A 24,044-nucleotide genomic window follows, 5' to 3' on the forward strand; every position below is an offset into this window, starting at 1 on the left:
AGTTAACTTCATTTTGTTTATAGTTAATTGCTGCTTAATTTAATTACAGTAAAGTGATTTGAAAAAATAATAATATCATAGCTTTGAATGTCATTAATCCTTATTCAGTAATTAGTATATTCTTATAAATTGTCCATTCAAGATCTCTTTGGTATTTAGTTACTTCGTAATTGATATCAAAATACTAAGGTAATTTAATAAAATAGGATTACCCTCACTAAATGATTACTAATTTGTTTACTTATATACCATAGTTCCTCAAGAGTAAGAGTGTGTTTATTTTTTAGGATAATTTTTGTGGTTGTGATTTAAAAAAATTAAATTTAAAAAGAATGTTATTAGTCTAGTTAGTTGGATTTAGATTCGTATTTGATAAAAATTATAATTGAAATTTATGTATAAATATATATATATATATATAATATTTGATTGTGGTTGATTTTTAAAAAATATTTTTTATTTGAAAATAATTACTAATTTGTATACTTATATAACCTAACCTAGTTACTCATGTACAGTTGTTTAATACAGACTTTGAAGAGAACAAGTGTTAATTTTGAGGTAAGGTACGAATCCTTTTCCTGTCCAAGAAAGTTGTCCTAAAGGCAAAACTCATGGATAAAATTAATCACTTCTCAAAATTTTCATCTAATCCATTTGTACTTGTTTATTTTTTAATTTGCTAGGCTAAAAAAACCTGTCCAAGTTTACATATATTTTATTAAAATGAATATTTATATATAGAAGTTTAATTGAAAAAAAAACTATTTAGGGACTAAACTCCACATACCATACAATTAAGGGATAAAAAAATTAACTCTGAGGTGTAGCTCAACTGTCAAACTTTAAGTTTACTTTCTAGAGGTCATTAATTCAAGTTCCACAAGGGTTACTGGAGGCTTACATAATTGTTAACTTTCAGGGCCCGTGTGATTAGTCGAGATGTGCATAAGCTAACCCGAACATTCATATTAAACTAAAAAAAAAAGATAAAAAAAATTCAAATTAGGTACTACAATATTAAAAATTATATATGTGGACTAAAATAAATATTTAAAAATTTTAAGGACCAAGGTAAAAGCTTTATTTAATTTTGTTCTGTCTACTTTGCATCGAACCAAGACAATAACATGGAATGACTCAATTATTTATTGTCCAGATCAGTAAAGTCCAAGACATTCCATTCTCAATTGTTCTAACTTATCTAGATTATCAGATCAGTAACATTGAATCCTTTACATAAACTAAATAAGAAAATAAATATTGCACGTGTGCATAAATTAATAAATCTTAGTAATATTTAACAAAAATAACACGTATTGCTTTTCAAAGAATTTCAACCGTTTTTTTTTACAAAATTCCATCCACATAAAATTGATCATTTTGTCCCCAAATACTTCAACGGGTACAAATTTTGTCAATGATTGTTTCAGTAAAGTGTCCTTCTCAAATTGTTGAGTTTGGATGTTTATCTATTCAACTTTAATAAAATTAGATACAATCATAGAAAGAAAAAGAAGAAAAAAGAATTCATTGATGTTTTAAGGAATTGTATGAATTTTTTTTTTATCCAGATATCCTCATATTTTTTTAAAAAATAAAATTAGTTCTGGTCGAGATTCGAGGCCATCTCTTCTAATAAATATATTTTTTTGAGGATTGAACTTATGTTCTCACAATATAGTAGTGTTTTAATTATTAGACTAACACTTTATTGATATAGTATGGTGATTAACAAAAAAAAAATGTCTATTATTGAAATAAATACTTGTGTGTGTATTAGAGTTTCAAATAATTTTTTCTTGATTCTAGATTTTATGGTATTAATTTTTTTTCGTTATTTATTTCTAGAACACACTTCGAATTTCAAAATAATGCAGTTGTCTTTGTTTAAATTATATACACACACAAATGATATTGATTGAAATAATTATATGATTTTTTATTTTGTTCAAAGGCAATATCCGATTTTGAAGCAGATCTCTCAAATATCACCAACGCCTGCTTGAGGCACATCGATTTACATAGAAGGAGTCAATAAGTGTTTTATTTTGATTGATTTAAATTTTTTTTCCCCTTAATTGTTATCGTATTTTTTTTCAACTAAAAGATCCTTAAATAGGACAGTCTTGTGTTTACACAAATGTTGTGGGTTCTTAGTGTCTTGGATTTCAGTTAATTAAAGTTATCAGATTTTTTAGAAAAAGTCTACAACGCAGTCTAACTTTTGTAACTTTTTGTCTTTTTGAATTTAATTAAAATACTACAATATTTGGGTCAAATAATAAAACAATAAAGTTTAGGTAACAATTGAAATACAGAGCACTAAAAATTTAGGGTGTATATGAGATTATGGTAGCGGTTATGATTCAAAATGCTTCTTACTTAGAAATGTATTAATATAAAAATAATTTTATTTTAAAAAATTTATTTTTAACATTAATATATAAAAATGATTTGGAAAATATAAAAAAAATTATTTTAAACAAAAAAAATAAATTCAAAATTTAAGAGAACACGATTTGCATCGCGTTCCCAAACACACCCTTAATTGAAGTACCACCTATAATGAGTTTGAAAAGATTATAAACCTAACATCTCTTAAATACATGAAAATAAAAAAGTCTAATCTGACACGATAAAATGCTTGCAATTTAAATTAATTCTACATGAAAAAATTTATATAATTTTTTTATTTGAATAAGTTGAAGCATTTTAATTTAAGGTCTACTCAGTAATTTATATAGAATAATTAATCTATCTATCAAAGTTTCTATTTAATATATATTTTTCATTGATTCTGTGGGATATATTCCAATTTTAAAGATGTTATTTAAAACCTATTTGGTATTCTTCCCTATTAAAATCTTGGATAATTTCAGGATCAAAGAAATATGGATGCATAAACGTGTTAGCACTTGAAGGTCTTGATATAGAAAATGATGTAAATAATCTAGACATTATTAAAAAGGATAATAAAAAAAAAAGAAACTAAAACAACCAATAGAGAAAAATCCAGAAATAAATTGACAACAAATATTTGAAAAGAGTAAATAGTGATGGATTTTATCAAGGCACATCTAACAATGGGAAGACCGCCCGGGACCACCAAATGCCTAACCTCGGCTAACATGGTTGACCACCGGCTGACCAACACTGCGAAATATACTTCGACAAATGCTGCAGTGGTTGCAAGCTGAACTCTTTTTCCTTCCTAATTTACAAATAAACTTTTTGACTTTTGACTTAATTCAAGCATAGTTCCACCATTGGAATAGAAGATCCCGTCCTCAAATGATCCAATTTAAAATGATATGCATTTTTTTTTAGTAAGAAGTGACCCTACTTTGTAAAAGCCTAAACTAATTTATCATTCAGTCTTCAAAAGCTACGTGCGATGGCTTTTATTATGGATGCCGGCTGCTATGTATTTAAGAATATGGTAATGATTATAAAATATTTTTTATTTTAAAATATATTAAAATAATATTTTTTTTATTTTTTAAAATTATTTTTGATATCAGTATATTATAATAATTTAAAAACATAAAAAGAAATATTAATTTAAAGTGAAGTAAAAAATAAAAAAAATTAATTTTTTTTTAAAATATTTTTGAAATATAATCTAAAGATGAACACTTGAAGAAGGTTGTCCTCCATCTAGCCAAACCTACCTCTAGTAGTTCATCAATTGTAGCGTGGTTATCAAGATATTAGCCATCATATTGAACTTTCATATCCTACTATCAATTTTTTTAAAAATATTTTTTGAAATATAATCTAAAGATGAACACTTGAAGAAGGTTGTCCTCCATCTAGCCAAACCTACCTCTAGTAGTTCATCAATTGTAGCGTGGTTATCAAGATATTAGCCATCATATTGAACTTTCATATCCTACTATCAAATATTTACCCCCAGCAATGCCCCTGCAAGTAAAAGCTAGGTTGTAAGGATGTTCAATCCTAGCTCAATAAAGCTAGTTTTACAGGGTAGTACTTGTTAGGTTTCTCCAAATGCACACACAAAATTGAAACGATAAAATAAAAATTAATATCTTAATTATGCAAGGTGTGTCCTATTATATCTACAAAGTTCTTGTGTTTCTTGAATTTCAGGTTGAATATCAAATTATATAGCCTCGGGTTCTTATTCATTTGGATGTTTGTTTGTGGTTCTTGAACTTCATTGAGTTCTATTTTTCTCTCACTATTCCTTTCAAGAACAAATTTTTTTTCTAGAAAAGTATCATATTTTGAGACAAATATTTTTTTCTCAACAATATGGTAAAAATAATATCCAACAGATTCTTTTAGATATCCTACAAACTTACAATTATCTAACTTAGCTCCTAGCTTTTTCAAATACTATACGCTTCACATAAGCGTTACATCCTCAAATATTTAAATATGATAAGTTTAGTCTCTTACCATATCTCATAAGAAGTCTCATCAATAGATTTTAATGAAACTCTATTTAAAAAGTAAGCAGCAATTTACAGGGCAGAACCCTAGAAAAAAGATGGAAGGTTTGGTTCGCATAGCTCATCATGGATTGTATCATATCTAATAGGGTATGATTTATCCTTTTATAAAGTCTATTAAGTTGTTGTGTTCCAGGAGATTTTCATTGTGAGAGAGTCATACTATTTTTTAGATAATCTTGAAATACTTGGCTCAAGTATTTACCACCTCGATCTGATCAAAGTATTTTTATATTTTTTCCAAAAAAAATTCAACTTCATTTTTGAATTCTCTAAACCTTTCAAATGATTCAAACTTGTGTTTCATTAAATACAAATAATCATATCTAAAATGATCGTCAGTAAATGTATTGGAATAAGTATATCCACATATGACATGTATTGTCATTGGTCTATATACATCTATCCACAATGATGACAAGTACCTTTGTCATTCTTAATGCCTCATGTAGGCTTCTAAGCTTAGACCGCAAGACCAAGTCAATACTTAACTCATGGTTTATGATAACAGCTCGATTGGTCCAATTTCTTTAAAATAACAAATCATCCTCAACACATAGGTATTCACCGATGAACCCTTTGTCATCTTATAGCAAAATAATTTTTTAGAGCTCTCATACCTCTCATTACATTTAGTTGCACCAAACAACTTTTTAAGATACATAATTATTATATGAGCATCCATATTCTCATGATGCATTTGAAGTTCAAGTGACACGCTAGCTAACATCACACATGTAGCCTACTCATTATCATCAATATTCAGTCCTAACTTCGTTATCTCATCAAGTACATGATGAATCTAATTTTCAAGAACATATAACCTTCTTTCTTGTTTGAGAACAATTCTCACATTGCAATATCAATCCAAGAAGTTTGGTCTAGATAGTTTTTTAGCATCAAGTATGCTACATATGAATATCTTTATTTTTCTTATAGTAATCTATCTACTTATTCATGTAAAGATAACGAGTATTGATTTCAAGTATATATATTCATAACCATATTTAGATAAGATCTTTAATCTTCCAAATCAACCTAATGTTGAATAATGAAATTGAAGAAAAAAAGGATAAAAAAATCTGAGGCAACCTAGGTTAACCTATTAAACTCATGGCCTTGGTCATAAGACTTGGATAACCTAATAGAAAGCAATCCAAAAAATAATTGGAGAGAACCCGGGTTAACCCGCGAACTTATAACTCGATTCATAAGATTAGTATAACCTTATATAAAATAAATCATGAAGCTCAATTCTTATTCGACTCATTGTTGAAGAATAAAATTAGAAAAAAAAAATCAATCTAAAAAAATAATACAATAAAGCATTTCAGGTTCACTCACAAAAATAATTAGTGTTATTATGCAATTCAATCTAATTTCATACAATATGTATACAAAAAGTAATGCACCATGAATCTTATAAGAACCCTTCAAAAATGCACGAGGAGATTTGGCTATTGGAATTTTGTTGGTTGTGGTGATTCGGCTATTGGAACTTTTTAGCTATTTTGTTTGTTGTTGCGGTTCTAAAATGCAACATTTACTTGATCTTGTGATTCCTAATTACAATTTTTTTTATTTGTCATGGTTTTCAATTGTGATTTTTTTATATGTTGTGGTTTTGAAATTCAAAATTTAGTTGATATTGCATTTCTTAATCGCGACTTCTTTATATATCGTGTTTTGGAACGTGACAATCCCAAACCATGTTATTTTACCAAAATTTTGTGCAGTTATGCTATTTTATTAAAATTCTTAATTTTCTATGCTAATAGCCTAAAATCTTCACTTTTATTTTGTTTATTTTATTGCAACTCTTGAATGATACATGCAACTTCATATACTATACTACATATCCATTTAGCACTATAGTATCTTTTGTTTTTAAACATATTTTTAATATATTTTTTCTTGTTAATATTCTCAATGGTCCCAGTTAATTTTACTATGTTAATATAAAAAAATTATTATATCATTTAATACATTTTTTAATTAAAGAACAACACATTTAAAGGGGATAAATATGAGATTGGCACACCAATCTAAACATTTCAATTTATAAAATATAAATACATTAAAATTATATTATATTATAAAAATATTCAAAAATATTTTAATAATTATTTTAATAATTTTTCAATTAAAATATATTAAAATATTTTTTTTATTTGTAATATCAATATATTAAAATAATAAAAACATTATTTTTTAAAAAATAAAAATTTCAAAAATCACAGTTAATAATGTCAAACAGTGTCAAAAAATAAAAAAACCACAACAATATTTATGGGCTATTTGAGAGTGTTGTAGCTATTGGAATTTAAAATATTTTTAATTTAAAATACTTTAAAATAATATTTTTTTTTATTTTAAAAAATTATTTTTAATATTAATTTATAAAATAATTTAAAAATATAAAAATATTTTCAAAAAATATAGTTTGAAGCGCATTCACAAATAATGACAAGCACGCAACAGAGGCCAAGTTAATTTGTGGGGATGTGTGCAAAATGAAACTGCTCTTTCTCTCGCTTTCCTTTCCATTTCCTGTCCTCGCTTTTTCTCCTTTACCGTTTCAAGCCCTGACTTAGATCACTCACTGTCAGACACGCACACGCTAATGAAATCCCTTCAAGTCTCTAGCAAGTAGCAAGGTTTCGTTCTGGTTAGGGTTGCTTTGTTTTTCTTCATTTCTGTATTTTTCATAGCAGCAGCTGCTCTCTAATGTCAAACCCACTGGGACTGGGAGAGCTCTCCTTCTTGAGGGAGCCCTTTGTTCTAGTTTTCTTTCTTATTTTTAAAAACTTCTTTGATGTGATCACTGTGACACTGATTTGAGATCAAATAATCTGAAGTTTGGATTTTAGCTCTCTTTCAAAGCTGCTGGTTTTGGTTTTTTTTTGTTTTAAAGCAGTAGTTGGGGTCTTTTCTTGAAACTAAAAACAAACGCAGAGGTTTCTCACAAAATTACACACTCGGATTATGTGTCTGTTCATAGTATTACATATGTATTGTTCTAAACCTCTGCAGACGAAGAAGTAGAAGAAGAATTCCATCCTTCTTTTTTTTTAAGTTTCAAGATTCTTCTTTTTTAAGCTCAAATCATACTGTTCTTTTCCTTTCTCCTTTCTTATGTCTTGCAAAGAGGAAGAGAACCAAAGAATCTTAACCCCCATAAAGAAAGCAGACACCTCCTGATTCCTTTATTGCTCTGTGTTTGATTATTTATTTTGTGGTGGAAATGGCCATGGAAGTGGCCCCTCTGCACCGAGAGAGCAGCAGTAGTGGGAACATAAACAAGCACCTTACTGATGATGGGAAGTATGTTCGGTACACAGCAGAGCAAGTGGAGGCTCTTGAAAGAGTTTACGCGGAGTGCCCTAAGCCCAGCTCTTTGCGTAGGCAACAATTGATTAGAGAGTGCCCCATTTTAGCTAATATTGAGCCGAAGCAGATCAAAGTCTGGTTTCAAAATCGCAGGTTAAGATAAAAAGATACTAAAATTACTAAAATAATTTACTTTGACTTTTATTTTGATTCAATTTTTTGGGGATCAGGTCTTAGAGGGACTGGATTAGCAGCATTTAATAAAGAAGTTTTTCACTTTGACATTAAATGCATTGATGCCAAATAATTAAGTTTCATTAAGTATCAGACTGGTAAATTAAAGAGTACTACCAGGGTAGTTTTTTTTTTTTTTTTTTTTTTTTTTAATTTAGGTGGGAGAAACACTGCATCTTTTCTGCAATTTGAATTTTGTTTGTTCGCAAGCTTCTTCCCTTTTGCTATTAGTGTAAACCTTCCTCAATTGGATCATGATTTCACACTGGATTTATGTGCTTCCATTCATAGGATGCATTAGTTTGTATGGGTTACTCCAATTTGGGTTTTTGATAAGTTGAAGTTGGGATGTGTGTAAAGAGATCACAGTGTTAATTTCTTCTGGGGATGAAGGGGTTTCCTGGGACACTGAGAGAAGTTGGGTGCTGTTTGGATGTGCAGGTGTAGAGAGAAGCAGAGAAAAGAGTCCTCAAGACTCCAGACTGTGAACAGGAAATTGACAGCAATGAATAAACTGTTGATGGAGGAGAATGATCGCCTTCAAAAACAGGTGTCACAGCTGGTGTGCGAAAATGGTTTCATGCGGCAACAACTGCAAACTGTAAGTCTCTGATCGTGGTCTTTTATTTATAAATTGTTGTTTCCATTCATTCGTTATGATGATCCATAGTGCAAATTGGGTAGTGCTGGGGATGATCTTGGAATATACGTTTGGCATGATGACCCAAAGTAACTTTAACTAACACTTCTGGGTGATTCCAACGTTGATGGTTTTGCCATGTGTCAATGGTTTTGCCATGTGTCACCGATTTTGCGGTGTAGAAGGTGCATTTTATCTGTGTTAATGATGTTGTTCTAATCTATGTATGATTTTTGTTGCAGCCTGAGGCCCTAGCATTAACTCTAGTCTAAACAAAGCCAACTTCTAGGGGAAGGAAAAATTATAGTAACTACATATCATTATTATCATGTACTTTTCTTCATACCAGCTAGTAATTTTAAACTTATTATGTGCCTCTATTTTCTTGTCACATTTTCTTCCCATGTTTGGTCATGCTCCGCTTGGTGCTTAATTAGTTGTAGCACCAATAGTATGCTTTTGCTGTTTTGTAAATATAGCTCTAACCGAGCTCCATGAATTAAGCATTTGATGTAGACATGATTTATTGAAGTTGATATTGGTACAGGCACCAACAGTAACTGATGCAAGCTGTGACTCTGTGGTTGCCACTCCACAACATTCACTAAGAGATGCCAATAACCCTTCTGGGTAATCTCAGATACCTGGATCTCTTTTCCATTTTGTTTTTGTGGTTAGCGGAATGCTTGTTTGTCAGTGTGCCATCCAACTAATATTGTGGTTTTTTTTTTTTTTTTTCAGACTCCTCTCAATAGCAGAGGAGACCTTGTCAGAGTTCCTTGCAAAGGCCACAGGAACTGCTGTCGAGTGGGTCCAGATGCCTGGAATGAAGGTTTTTATTTTTTTTTTTTTTTTTTTGTTTTATATATGTGTGTGTGCGTGCATCTATTCCACTGGTCTTTTAATTGATAGATTTTCTTTATACACCTTTTCTATCTGAATGAATCATTTAAATTTGTTGGCAGCCTGGTCCGGATTCGATTGGGATTTTTTCCATTTCACAAAGGTGCGGTGGAGTGGCAGCAAGAGCCTGCGGTCTAGTAAGTTTAGAACCTAAAAAGGTATTCACACTCATATCTGTAAATAATTTAAGTTGTTTCTTGACATTGATTACTGGCTGCTTGTTTTAATGTGGTATATATATGATATATGATTTTTTTTTTCAAAATATATGACAGATTGCAGAGATCCTTAAAGATCGTCCATCTTGGTTCCGTGATTGTCGGAACCTTGAAGTTTTCACTATGTTTCCTGCTGGAAATGGTGGAACAATTGAACTAGTGTACAGTCAGGTAATCAAGAATGGATAAAGGCTTGATTTCCTCTGCTATTCTTTATGGATTTTTACAAGAGCAGCTAAAAGTTGAAATTGGTTTAGATATATGCTCCAACTACTCTTGCTCCAGCACGGGATATGTGGACTCTGAGATACACTACAAGTTTAGAGAATGGCAGCCTTGTGGTACACATGTCTTCTATAGTTCAGCTCATTCGTATAGATTAATTCTTGATTGACAATTCAGCTTTAGAGTCAACATCAACGCTGTATTCAGCTTTAGATGTCTCATTTGTACATCTTATATTAAGGTCTGTGAGAGATCACTTTCTGGTTATGGTGCTGGCCCCGATGCAGCTGCCGCTGCCCAGTTTGTGAGGGCTGAAATGCTTCCTAGTGGCTATTTGATAAGGCCATGTGAAGGAGGGTCAATTATCCACATCGTGGATCACCTGAATCTTCAGGTACAGTTTTAGACAGTTGGCATTTTATGTCTCTTCATAAGTCAGAGGTAATTCTTTCATATTTTTTCCAGGCATGGAGTGTGCCTGAGGTGCTTCGACCACTTTATGAATCATCAAAAGCAGTGGCACAGAAAATGACCATTGCGGTGAGTGGGTTCTTACTGCAACCATCTTTCATAAAGCAGTATTGTAAGGACTCAACTGTCTCTGCTTTTTATTTATTTACTATTATAATAGGACTTACCCTCAATAAGAATTCTTATCTGATCAATGTTTTGCATGGGATGCAGGATGCAATAATTTGAGTTTGTTTTAAATTGTTACTTGATTTGGTTGAGATGCCTTATATGCCTGTGAAATTGGAGGCTATTGCTCTACTAGTTGAAAATTAGGAACCTTTTCCTTTTCCTTTCTTTTTCAAATGTGGGCATAGTTCCTCTCTTGTTAAACGTTATTATATTGATATGTGGAGTGTTTATTTATTGGTCTGCTGTGTATGGAGTCATGGCTTTCATGGATAAGACAAGTTTCAACTCTACAGTACTGATTATCTGGTTGCTTTCAAGGCACTGCGTTATGTCAGGCAAGTAGCTCATGAAACCAGTGGTGAGGTGGTGTATGGTTTGGGAAGGCAACCAGCTGTTCTGAGAACCTTTAACCAAAGATTAAGCAGGTACTATGACAGTGTCTGTTAATTTAAGTGGTTTTCTTGCAAAGACATTCATGTGGACCAAATCAATGTGTATTTGAGCATTCAAGGTGTGCATATGGATGATTTAATTGTATATTTGTGTTCCATGTCAACTTCATGTAGAGGTTTCAATGATGCCATCAATGGGTTTAATGATGATGGCTGGTCACTAATGAATGCGGATGGAGCTGAGGATGTAATAATTGCAGTTAACTCAACCAAGAATTTGATTGGTGCTAATAATTCTGCTCATTCTTTTTCATTCTTGGGAGGGATTCTTTGTGCGAAAGCTTCCATGCTACTGCAAGTAAGTTTTGAAACTATGATCACAAATTTTCTATTGCCTATTGAAACAATAAAGAAATATTTTGAGGGTAATTGTTAACTACATTCTTCTGCATTTCCAGCAAACCCTGAATAAGGAAGCTTGTTTACATTTCCATTTTGAGTGCTAATTGCAACTGTTTAATAAAGTACATTTTCTGATCAATTTAATATTTTGCCATGACTTTGACATTGCTTATAGTTTTCATCATATTTTCTTTCGACTTTCTATTTGTTCTTACATCTGAAATCTGGATTTACAACAGAATTATTTTCAGGATATTCACCTGATGCTCTGTGGCTTTTTAACCTTCTTGCTATGTATGAACAATCTTTAAGTTCAAAATTTCCTTGTCAAAAGATGCCAAATTTTGGTTTACTGGTTTTTGACAAAGAGGAAATCTTAGTTTGCCATATGGAGTTAAAAATTTGGAGGGAAATTTTTTAAAGAGAGAACATTTAAGGTTGAATTGTTAAGCGTTTGGTAGGAATTGAAAAAATTAGGACTAATATCGGGTCTCAATTTAAATCAAATCAATATTACAATGAAGTTTTATCTTAAAAAAATCAAATAATATTATTTGTAGTTCGAAAGTGGATGTGGAATAAAAAAAAGAATAAATATTAAATTCAAAAAAGAGAGGAAAAATCATGAAAACCAAAAAATTTTCCTCCAAAATTTCCCTACCTCTCCCCAAACCTTGAAATTTTCCTCCCCCCAAATTAATACCAAACAAAAGTAAAGGGGGTGAAAAGTTTGTGTGATTAAAAGTAAGAATTAGTGCAACATGTCTTTGGATAAAACTGATTTCTTCTTTGCTTTTATCTGCTAGGATGTGCATCCTGCTGTGCTGGTCTGTTTCCTAAGGGAGCATCATGCTGAGTGGGCTGATTTCAGTGTTGATGCCTATTCTGCTGCATTGTGGAAGGCTGGTTCATATGCATATCCAGGAATGAGGCCCATGAGGTTTACTGGGAGCCAAATCACCATGCCACTGGGCCACACAATTGAACAAGAAGAGGTATGTTATCTGATGCAATCATTTAATCATCATGCTAGATTGCTGGTATACTGAATAAATAGGAATGTGCGATTGCTTAAAAAATGGGATGTGTTATCCTAATCATATTGCATTTTGATTCCCTGTGGGTTTTTCCTTTCTTTCTTATTTTTTTTTTTTCATATTGAAAAAGTAATAATAATGAGGTGTTAAGCTTTTTATCATCCTAGCATCAAGCTATTTTTCTGCAGGACCTCCCTTACAGTATCTTCACTGCAGTAGAGTTTAATCACCTCCTTAACATATTCAGTGTTCAAACTGTCATGATGGGTACTGAGCATTTGCTTTTTGTGTCTGTGGTTGCTTCCTCTTTCATAACCTCCCACCCTAGTCCTCTGTGGGATTTCAAAAACATTGTCATGGTTTGATAGGCGAGTCTTCTGTTCATACAAAAATGTTGTGCCTGCTAAATATAGATCTTAACCTGCAATGAGTGCAATTATTTGTGCTGCACAACAAACATTTTCAATTACTTTTGCTCCTAACTGAAACTTTTGCTCCAGTTGCTTGAAGTTATTCGACTTGAAGGCCATTCTTTTGCACAAGAAGATGCTTTTGTTTCACAGGACATCCATCTCCTACAGGTGCTGCTTTTAGCATCTTTATTTATTTACCTTTTTCAACCTGCTATAGCATGTAGTAGTTTGAATTTTTTGTTTAAATGAGTGTCAAGGAGTTTTGGGGTTGCTATAGTTGCAATCTGCGCCCCATTTTTGACATGGCTAACCTTGACATGTTCAACTTTGGCAAGGTAGCATAGTTGATGGGCCTACTTGGTTCATAGTTTTCCTGTGTAATTTATACCATGTTCCAGGGTCCGATCAGTTTCCCATTTCCTCCCTATTTACTTTATGTTACAGAATTCAGAGAATTTCTTTTGCGCTAAGTTTTGTTTATGCTGTACTTACAGCTGCCTAAGAGAGGCCTGATTGTGCTCTTTAACCAGACATGTGTATACTAATAAGAACTGGCTGCATGTGCTTTAATGGGTTTCCCTTGTTTTGGGCAGATATGTAGTGGAATTGATGAGAATGCTGTTGGAGCCTGTTCTGAACTAGTTTTTGCTCCAATTGATGAAATGTTTCCAGATGATGCTCCACTGCTACCTTCTGGTTTCCGCATCATTCCTCTGGAATCAAAAGCAGTTAAGTTTGAGTGGATTTCACTGTAATTTTTCCTTTCCATTGGCTCAACTGGACAAGATACTCATTCGCGAAATATGTTGCTTCTTAAGTAAACATATTTGTCTCAGTTGTGTTTTACCTTGTGTTTACTCGAGGCCTTGCTGAAAGTTGCATGACATTTTTTATTTTAATATGCCAATGTTGCTATACAGAAGGATACACAGGAGGTATTGACTACAAATTGTACTCTGGATCTAACATCAAGTCTTGAAGCGGGGCTGGCGATAAACCACGCTGCAGTGGATGGCTCATCGAGTCATAGTTTGCGATCAGTGTTGACTATTGCCTTCCAGTTCCCTTTTGAGAGCAATCTACAGGATAATGTTGCCACCATGGCACGTCAGTACGTACGTAGTGTGATTTCATCTGTCCAGAGGGTTGCCATGGCCATATCTCCATCAGGATTGAGTCCAGTTTTGGGACCAAAGCTATCTGCAGGATCTCCTGAAGCTCTAACCTTGGCTCACTGGATCTGCCAAAGTCACAGGCAAGTTCTGCTTAAGTTATCATCATGGTTTAGTGACTATATTATATTAATATTAATACTAATGTAGTGCTAATGACCGAGTTGCTCATTATTTTTCTATAGCATCTTGTAGTGCATCTTCAATGATAATTTGAGCTTGATAGAACTTCATGATCTTTTCTTTTCTTGCTTAGTTACCATTTAGGAGCAGAATTACTGAGATCTGATTCTGTGGGTGGAGATTCTGTCCTGAAACATCTATGGCATCATCCAGATGCAATTTTATGTTGTTCGTTGAAGGTACATTTACATCCAATTGGATAGCACAGTATATCTGTCAAATATTTAGTTGAAGTGCTTCTGAAAATTGCACATGCTACACCAGTGCTCCACTACTGAGGAGATCATTCAATCTTCAGTGTCTGAAATAACATCAGAAATTTTTCATGTATCTGTGTTTTTTTTTGGTTTTGCAGTCGCTGCCAGTTTTCATCTTTGCCAATCAGGCAGGGCTTGACATGCTGGAGACAACTCTAGTGGCTCTACAAGATATCACACTCGATAAGATATTCAATGAATCTGGACGCAAGGCATTGTATACAGAATTTGCAAAGTTAATGCAACAGGTAAGTTTTACATGGAAATACGTTCTGTTTGTTCTCTTGACCATATGTTTGTCTACATGTTGAGAAACATTGGATGTTAGCTGTCAAGTTAGGTTCTTCACTAGAATTTCCCTCATCATTATAAGGCATTGTAAAGATCAGCAAAATTGTAGGTGCTCTTTCTTGTGATTTTGAACTTAAATTCTATGGATCGATTTAAGATAACGTGGATCCTGTGCCTTTTTTCTTCCACTATATTTGGCCTCAGCCAGTCTCCGTGTTACCTTAATTGGGAAAAAGTGGAAAATAAATTGTTTTACTTACAAATCCTAATCGATGAAACTTGTCCTTTTTCCCTGATCAGGGATTTGCATGCTTGCCTGCTGGAATCTGCATGTCAACAATGGGGCGTAATGTTTCATATGAGCAAGCTGTTGCTTGGAAAGTGCTTTCTGCAGAAGAGAACGCTGTTCATTGCATTGCTTTCTCTTTTGTAAACTGGTCTTTTTTGTGAACTCCACAGTTCATTTATCCAACTATGCAGTCGAATACGAGAACAACGGTATGGTAGAGATTTTTTAAAATGAAAAGAGAAGTTTTATAGTAAATATTTAAACCCAGCTGCAGGTTTTTGCCTTGTCCATGTAAATAAATATACATTTTCGTTTCCAACATCATTGGAGCTTTTCTTGCAGTTTCCAGGAATGTCTTAAAGATGTCATTTCAATGTTTTGCCATTTATTACCTCCACACTGGCACTGTTTTTTGGGGTAAAACCTCGAAAGTGCACTGCTGGTACTCGGTTGGACTTTTCCTTGCTATCCAGATTGGGATTTCCGAGGGCTTTAAATGCTAGTTGCGCAGCTTCTGCTACTGAACCTTGGTGCATTTTTTAAAGTCTGTTCACTCCTGTCTTCTTGGCTCTCGTGGGATTCTATCCAAGATTCATGTTTGTTTTATCCACTAACTCATTAAATGGAGGTCTTTGACTTTTGCGTGTGTATTCGCGCCCTGGCATTTTACCTTTTTTTTTTTCGAGAAAAAAACACAACTGTTTAGGATTGTTGCTGTGCCAAAATGTGAATATAAAGAAATTAAGATGGAGAAACGCTAGATAGTGTTAGTGTAATGAGATTGTTAATAGTAATTGTTTTTAAAAGTAATGTTTTTTTGGAATGCAATGTTAAACGAAGCCAAGGAAATGTTATGTTTTCAGATTATAATTTTTTTATATACCATGTTTTAAAATTATGATAGCCAACAAAATGGTTAAAAAGTTTCATAGCCAAATCACCTCAAATGCCTGAAAAGACTACTAGCCAAATGTCCTGTTCTTTTATATATTTCTACATAAAAACTGCATTTCACTTTTTATATTTTAAGATTTTATGGTGAATTACATTATAACTATAATTTTTGTCTTGTATTTGTGGCTTGCAAATAAATTTTATTATTAAACTCATATTGAATTTAGGGTAAATTGTATAATAACTCCACCTTTTGTCTTGTTTAAACATTATACGGCATGATCATCCATGAAGAAAAACAACAAACAGTAGCGGGGTCTCAAATTCCTGTCCTTGAAGCCACTGCCCTCGCTGCCAACACAAACCTGCATAGGAGGCAGCACAAATTTCAGCAGCGGTGTGAGTACTGCCACCATACAGGGCACACACAAACTGACTGCTACCAGCTGAAAGGGTTTCCTCCAAGTTGGAAATCACGCTGCCGTACTGATCAGGAGAGACCGAGCAAACCTGCAACCCGAGAGCCAACCACTCATGTTGTGACCTCAATCGATTCTGTCCAGCCCACCAGCACATCTAACGCAAATGATGGCCACAATGTTTCACCTTTTTCTGTTCTTCCCATGAACCAATACAACCAGCTCATATGTTTTCTGATGGAGGATCCCTTAGTCTTGCTAATTATGCTGGCCGCAAGTCTAGCAGAATGTGGGTCGTAGACAATGGTGCCCGTTACCATATGGTTGGTTCTTGTGATCTTCTTGATCACAGATTTGCCATTTCAAATCATGCCTCAGTCGGTAAATGGTCATAAATCACTTGTTACTCGTATAGGGGATAGTACCATCAATCCTCATCTAAAGCTTCAGGATGTTCTTCGTGTCTCTGGCTTCTCTTGTAACCTATTGTCTGTTGGAAAGACAACCTAAGATTTAAATTGTGTGGTCCTTTTCTTTGATGATTTTTTGTGTCTCTCAGGACCTTCAAACGAGGAGGCTGACTGGAGTGGGTAGATTGCAATATATGGTTTATCAATTCTCTTTCAATGTCGATTCTAGTGTTGCTCATTCAGCTTGAAGCACTAAGAATGCCACCTTATGGCATCAGCGTTTAGGCCATGTTTCCTTTTTCTCATCTCAAACAAATTCTACTTTTGAATAATGTTATTTTTCAAGATTTTATCTATAATGTGTGCCACAAACCTAAACAACTCGTCTACCTATTCCTACTAGTTCTAATAAAATTTTGAGATGTTTATCTTTAATTAATTACGATGTCTGGGCTATTATCAAACACATTATTTTTTAAGTATTGTAGATGATTTTTCTAGGTGCACGTGGGTTTATTTAATGCGTCGAAAAGCTGAAACACTCAAATTCTTAACTTTCTTTTGTAATATAGTTCAGACACAATACAATCTTTCCATCCAGACTATCAGGAGTTTACCTCTCATGCCTTCAAAGCTTTTTGTGCTTCCAAGAGCATCGAGCTTCAAACCTCACGCGCCCATACTCCACGACAAATTGGGTTCGTGACCTCTGCCACTAGTGAACTAATTTGGCTTCGTAGTCTCCTTTGATACTTACAAATTAATTTTTCTTCTCCGACCCATCTACATTACGACAACGAAGTAGCTCTTAACATTGCTACTAATCCTGTTTTTCATTAATGAACAAAACATTGAGGTTGATTGCCATTTTATTTGGGAACATGTTAACTCCAGGATCATCATTATTTCTCATGTTTCTTCTATGAATCAAATAGCTAGCATTTTTACCAAAGAGTTGGGTTGTGACCATTTCTTGCATCTTCTTCGCAAGTTAGGCATTTCAAGTCTTCATTCATTCTCCAACTTGAGGGGGTATCGAGGGATACACTCCATGGCACTTTTCTTCTTGATAGGATTGATTGGGTTTCCTTTTCTAAATGTATACATCTTATTTAGCTCCTGGAATCACTTCAGGATATTCATTGTATTTAATAATGTACAACCTTGTTTCTTTAATCCCATATTTCTTTGCTCACAAGTATATCAAATCTATATCATTTTTCAATTCATAATGTAATATATTCTATTTCACTATTCCTAAATTGTACTTGGATCCGTTTAAGGATTCCTTAATCCCATGTCATACCTCTAATCTATACTTTAATTAAATTTTGAATTCACCAATCATTTAATTCCTTTTCAGCATCATAGATACTGTCTTAACTCATCAACCATCTTTTTTTATTTCAAACGTGTACTATATTTTTAATTAATTATTTTCTTTAGTTCATCTCCACTATATTTCTGTCATTTTATAAGCTAATTTTGATTAACTCATTAATTTCAAACATTTTTTATGTTTTTTTAGGGCTTTCAACTCATTCTTCCATTCATTTATATATTTATCATGTCTCTTTTTTAGCCACTAATTTACTCATTCGATCAAAAACACTTATTTTATCATGTTATCTAACCATGTGTCCATTAACTAATACAATTATTTCATTTTATCATAAAGTATGTCCTTCAAACTTCTTTTTAATTCATTTCATACTAGCCTAAGATATTTTTCCATACTAACATATTCAATGCTATTTTTGGCTTTCCAAGTATACATTTATAGGCCTAAGAAGTGGATTTACACAACAAATATAAATTTATTGTAAATAGTTTGAACAAGTTTGCTTTTTATTCGAGGACTCCTTTAGTAGTTGTTCCCATCTTTGAAAAGTCTTACTTGTCAAGTAGGATAGCCAGATAAAAAATGTTATTAGTTGAATATGATATTGAAGACTATGAGCCCTTAAACTTCCACTTATCTAACGAAGATGTTTTGATAGTATTTCTTGAATACTGAGTGGTGGACCATGCATTTCAATGGTGTCGTAAATGTATTAGGTAATGAGGCAGAGCTATGATAATCTCGCCAAGTAGAAAGTAATTTCTAATCTCAATCAAATTGCAATTTGAGTGTAGCAACAACATTGCAAAAGACAAGGCTTGTATTCATGGATTAGAAGTTGCTTTAGAGTAAAAGATAAAAAAGATGAAAGTGTACAAATATTTTATGCTAATAATTTGCCAAGTGAAGGGTGAATGACTAACTAAGGATGAAAAATTAGGGTCATACCAAGAATACCTCTCCAAACTTACAAACGGTTTTGTAAAATAAAATTCACACATTTAAGGAGGGATAAAAACCAATTCATAGATGTCTTGGTAACTGTAGCTTCTATGGCTATAATTGATTACAAAATCATAGTGCAACCAGTTTGTATTGAAATCAAGAGTTGCCAGGCCTATTATTATTCAGTTGAGGGCGAAATAAATGATAATCCTTGGTATCATGATAAAAATAAGTTTATTCAACATCGAGAGCATCCTGAAGGGGTATCCAAGATAGTTAAAAAAACTTGGAGGATGAAAATGGAATACTACTTGGATGAAGGGACTCAATATAAGATGTCATTTGATGGAACCTTACAAAGATGTCTAAACCAAGCAAAAATTAAGAAAGCATTACAAGAATTCTATGAGAGAATTTGTGCTACTTATGAAAATAGACATATAATAGCTAGTCAAATATAAAGATCTAGTTATTTATGGATAACCATTAAAAGAGACTTTATAGAATACATCAGGAAATATCACAAGTTTCAAGCGTATATATCTTTCCTATTTAACATGTCATCATCTTGGCTATTCACGATGGGAATAGATGTTATTGGACCTTAGCCAAAAAATCTTACAAAGAACATTGTTTTATCTTGGTGGAAATTAATTATTTCACCAAATGGATAGAAATTTGTTCTTCCGCCTATATGACTCAAATATTTTCCTTTTAAAAGATGTAAATTTATTTCATTTTCACTTATATGGCTAAGTCTATAGTTCCATAATTCTACCTGATTTTCAGCTTTAGCACTAGCACTAGTATCATTTGATGTTGAGGTTATATACGAGGTACTAGTTTTCTTTCCTCGTGCCAAAACTATTGCTCCTTCCACATGTCTCTGATAAAATTTATGGAATGGCCATTTTTATCAAGTTTTCCTATAGAGATCAGGTTCTTCTTTATTGTAAACTCCATACAAAAGCCATTAGATGATTTTATTTCCACATCTCTTATGCCTGTAATCTTCAATGGCTCTTCATCTACTCAATACACCACACCATAACCACTGATAATATAATTCATTATATCTCATGGTACGGAGTAATGTGGAATGAGGCTCTCGAGTCTAACACCCAATAATCAAAAGGGATGTAAACAAAAAGTAATAATAATTCATATACATCCTCCATTATTGTATTAGCAGATTTATTCTCATCGTTCTTCTTCAAATGGTCACAATGCATTTGAACATGACATATCCTGCCACTGCCAATATTTTACTTGTTTTCTCTAGCGTATTCCTCTTAGCCTCCCCTTCACAATAAGCTATTAAGAACACATTTTGAAAGACTTTGAATTCTAGGCAAAGATCAAACATACATTGTTTTTTCTACCGATTGTTAGCTAGGATCTTTGATGGTTAGCTAGGATCCTAAACACAACACGTTGTTTAACGTAATTCGATAATTTACACACATCCATAGAGCTGTTGATTTCATTAGCTAAAAAAATAAAAAGACACTACTCAACTCAAACTTCTTTCACACTCGTAGCTCTCTTACTCTCTTTTTCTTTGTGCGTTTTCAGCTCTCGTAACGCCTTTTATTTGTAATAGCTAAAATGGGGAACAGACCTCATTTTAGTCAATAATGGCAGCCATGCTTGTCACCATTCACGACATTTAGGTCACTTAACTGGCTGCAGTCTCAATCTTGACCTTCATCATGCAGCCATATTAGACATGGCTGGTTTAAACCATTTGTGTCCACACACGAGAAGCACCACCTTCAGGTTTTTACATGAAGTTTGTGAGCTTCCATTCTTGGGATGTGTCATTACACGATCTCCTCGCGAATGTCTACACCAAAGTCATCCAATCAAATCCATTTCCTAAATAAGCAAATATACAGCACCCCATGTGTTAAAGTTGCGTTCCAATTTACAACAAAATCGCATGCAATGAGAAATGCATCCATCCTTCTTTCAAGACACACATGCAACAAACATTAAACAAGACTGTCTTGTATTTCAGTTGGTACCACAACATGGCCAGTGTTGTCAATTAATTTTTTAATTCATAAAAGTTGTTTTTTCTTCATCGTGATGCCAGTGACCAAAAGTTCAAGAGAAAAGATGGCAATGCAGAGAAACAGCTGATGAATGCCATGGCTGTAGCAGTTTCGAACTGCAAACAATGGTTATCATCACAGCTGTCGAGATCATTGTCGATAAGGACTGTGATGCCAGCAGAAGCACAAGCTGCAGCAAATGTGAACGTGGAAGCTATCTGCATGGAAATGACACAAAATTGAGAACATAATTTACATGTAAACAGAATAACTTGCAAGATGGCATGGCGACGATGACTGAAGTGAAGTCAAGAAGGATAAAAAATGAACATGATGTACAAGAAACCAACAGCATCGTTTTAGTGGAAGGGAGTGTTACTGCAACCCTTCTGTTCTCCAGTTCAATGTTCATTTTTGGAATGATCATCATGAACATATTTCACAAAAGGAAACCTTATGAAAATGTCTGATAAAACTTATGAGACGTATCCCAACACAACTAAAAGTCAAAGGCCATGAAATATGGTGTTTCCGCTCTCTGTACAGGATTGATGATATTTTCAACAATCCTAGAGTAGCATGCACCCAAAAGCTTTGAGCAGACACCATAACGACTATAGTTACAGCACTTGAACTTGAAAGATATTATAATGAACAATATCTTCTTCCCATTTCACTAAGAGAGATTAGTCAAGAATATTTAGCCCAAGTAAATTCAAATATGATTCCATTCTGCATTAGGATGAAATGATTTGCTGAATGTTTCCTCTAATTATGGCCCAATGCAGACTCCGCTTCTTAACGCTAATACATTAGACTGGTGATAATGAAAATGTTAGTTTACATAGAAAAGGCAAGCAATGGTAACTGTAGCTTAAGCTCATACATGCTGAAAATCAAAAGGAAAAGGAAGGAAAACAAGGGGGTGGTAGTCAAATAATCAACAAATGCAGAAGATTGGATGGATGAATAGAAAAAGAAAGCCTTCAAATCTATAAGTGAAAAACCAAATAGTTCAAATTACTTCCTGGATACCAAATCTTATGAACGCAGAAGACTGGCCTCGGGCACAAGCAAAATGCCTATATCCTTGGGAGTAGTATATTGCTGAGATAAGACTTGCAGTCATATATATCTTTAGGAGGGTAAGATATGTGCTCCCAACAACACAGGAGAACAAGGATGGCCCAGACATAGACTGTTAAGATTCAGTTTTGCATTAAAGACATTGTCATCTTACCCCATCACCAACGGCAAAAGAGATGACAATCCTGTAATTCTGCAATGAGCGCATCACCAGAAGGGCATAAATATCAACAATAGCCAAGCAAAGGCTCCACAAGCACTGCAAGCTAGCGGCCACAACTAGGTAGCTGATATCGCACATCAGACAAGAAAAGAAAAGAATTGATGTTATCAAAAAATTAAGATGATGGTTCGCCTAAAAATCTGACATTCCATCATATTAGTGATAGTGTAGCAAAATTCAGCAGCATGATTGCACAGAGAAGACATTCAAAGCACAACCAATTCAGTCCTTGGGGTAAAACAACTCGTTCATCAACAATGAAATCTTATCAATAGTTCATCCAGAACATGTCAAACAGACTTACTTAGTATTTCCGAACTGCTGATCACATTGAAATACAGACAAGGAAAGCTAATGCAAAACAAGGAAGGATACTCTAAATCATAAGCTCTTTAGAGAGGTATGCCTCTTTATGATGTACCAATCCAACTACCCTGCATAAATTTCAACGACCCATACAAATCAATCAAAATGCTAAAAACAACATGAATAAATTTTATCTCTCTTTTTTTTTTTTCTAGTATCATAATTACTTGCTACGGCATTTGAAACATTCACCTTCCCTGCTTTAACATAGCAGCAGCAACGGAATACTAAACTTAGGGTTTTGAATCTGAACTATTCCTATAATTCTCTTAAATAAACATGAAAGCAGAATCAAGCAATTGATAGGAAAGAATAAGAAGAAGGCAAGCAATTTAATTACGTGAATGCAGTGACAGAAGCGAAGTCACTGGTGGAGGCCATGACAGAAAGAGCCGTAACAGCAAATACAAACTGAGAGAGACGCAAAGCAAGGCCGCCTTTGGTGCCTGGCATCCCTTGTATGTCATTCATCCGCACTCTCGGCGCGTTATTGTTTCCGCCATCCGTCGTCGTCGGATCTTCCACCGGATGTATCGATGCATGGCTCACACTCATCTCTGCTGCTCCTCCTCCACCACCACCACCTGCTTGTTTAATTCATTGCATTAATAATAGTAGAAATCTGTATCAACAACTGCTTGTTGTTAAATCTTACTAGTTCTATTGTTGTTAATAATAGTAATAGTTAGCATCAACACACAGAAAACAAAGCAATAGAATCTCCTATCTTCAATTCTAAATCCGATTACTATTTCTGAGAATTTCTTTTGTTTTTATGACAAGAGTCAAATATTTCTTTCATCTCTCTCCTCCCATATAATTTGGTGATTCTACCAAAAAAAACCAAGTAATTTTTATGAATTATTAATTAATAAACTAAAACAACTAAAAAGTTCTCGTAGCTCGTCTACTTTACTTCAACATTACATTACAAGTTAAAGTTAAAATTAAAATTAAAAAAAAAAACTAAATTTGCTGGCGAATTCAATGTTTCTTCTATTGGATGTGGAGAGAAATTCATTGTACATTCGCACAGTACTAAGCTTGCCTTCTCTTCTCTTCTAGGTTTTAGTTTGATTGGTAGATGTGGCCCCGTTTCATTTTTATGTTGATCCAATTGGAGGCAGCAGGCATCGTATGCATCTAATTCACTTCATCTTTGGGCTGTCTCATTCGTCCTGGAGAGCTATTTG

The 24,044-nt window shown here is 33.5% G+C and overlaps 2 protein-coding genes across 4 annotated transcripts; one reads left to right on the forward strand and one right to left on the reverse strand.

Moving 5' to 3' along the window:
- Nucleotides 1-6,972: 6,972 nt before the first annotated feature.
- LOC118038850 (homeobox-leucine zipper protein REVOLUTA) lies at nucleotides 6,973-15,932 on the forward strand. Of its 2 annotated transcripts, XM_035045312.2 has the most exons (19): nucleotides 6,973-7,964; nucleotides 8,487-8,646; nucleotides 9,233-9,315; nucleotides 9,427-9,517; nucleotides 9,651-9,746; nucleotides 9,864-9,977; nucleotides 10,064-10,147; nucleotides 10,273-10,425; nucleotides 10,497-10,571; nucleotides 10,992-11,098; nucleotides 11,240-11,423; nucleotides 12,274-12,462; nucleotides 13,005-13,085; nucleotides 13,511-13,645; nucleotides 13,838-14,172; nucleotides 14,346-14,451; nucleotides 14,628-14,777; nucleotides 15,121-15,318; nucleotides 15,452-15,932. In XM_035045312.2, exons 1-18 carry the CDS (start codon nucleotides 7,726-7,728, stop codon nucleotides 15,268-15,270), a joined length of 2,532 nt encoding a protein of 843 aa, XP_034901203.1. In that variant the 5' UTR covers nucleotides 6,973-7,725; the 3' UTR covers nucleotides 15,271-15,318; nucleotides 15,452-15,932. The 2 variants fall into 2 exon arrangements, with proteins under 2 accessions (XP_034901203.1, XP_034901202.1); XM_035045311.2 differs by lacking the exon at nucleotides 15,452-15,932 and having other exon boundaries at nucleotides 15,121-15,428.
- Nucleotides 15,933-20,966: 5,034 nt separating this feature from the next.
- On the reverse strand, nucleotides 20,967-24,044 carry LOC118038849 (CASP-like protein 5A2). Of its 2 annotated transcripts, none has more exons than XM_035045308.2 (4): nucleotides 23,900-24,044; nucleotides 23,192-23,435; nucleotides 22,417-22,549; nucleotides 20,967-21,394 (listed from the first exon to the last, which is right to left on the reverse strand). In XM_035045308.2, the coding sequence occupies exons 2-4, from the start codon at nucleotides 23,404-23,406 to the stop codon at nucleotides 21,203-21,205; spliced, it is 540 nt and encodes a 179-aa protein (XP_034901199.1). In that variant the 5' UTR covers nucleotides 23,407-23,435; nucleotides 23,900-24,044; the 3' UTR covers nucleotides 20,967-21,202. The 2 variants fall into 2 exon arrangements, with proteins under 2 accessions (XP_034901199.1, XP_034901201.1); XM_035045310.2 differs by having other exon boundaries at nucleotides 23,878-23,991.

This window comes from Populus alba, chromosome 4 (genome assembly GCF_005239225.2).
Source record: "Populus alba chromosome 4, ASM523922v2, whole genome shotgun sequence".
Classification (NCBI taxonomy): domain Eukaryota; kingdom Viridiplantae; phylum Streptophyta; class Magnoliopsida; order Malpighiales; family Salicaceae; genus Populus; species Populus alba.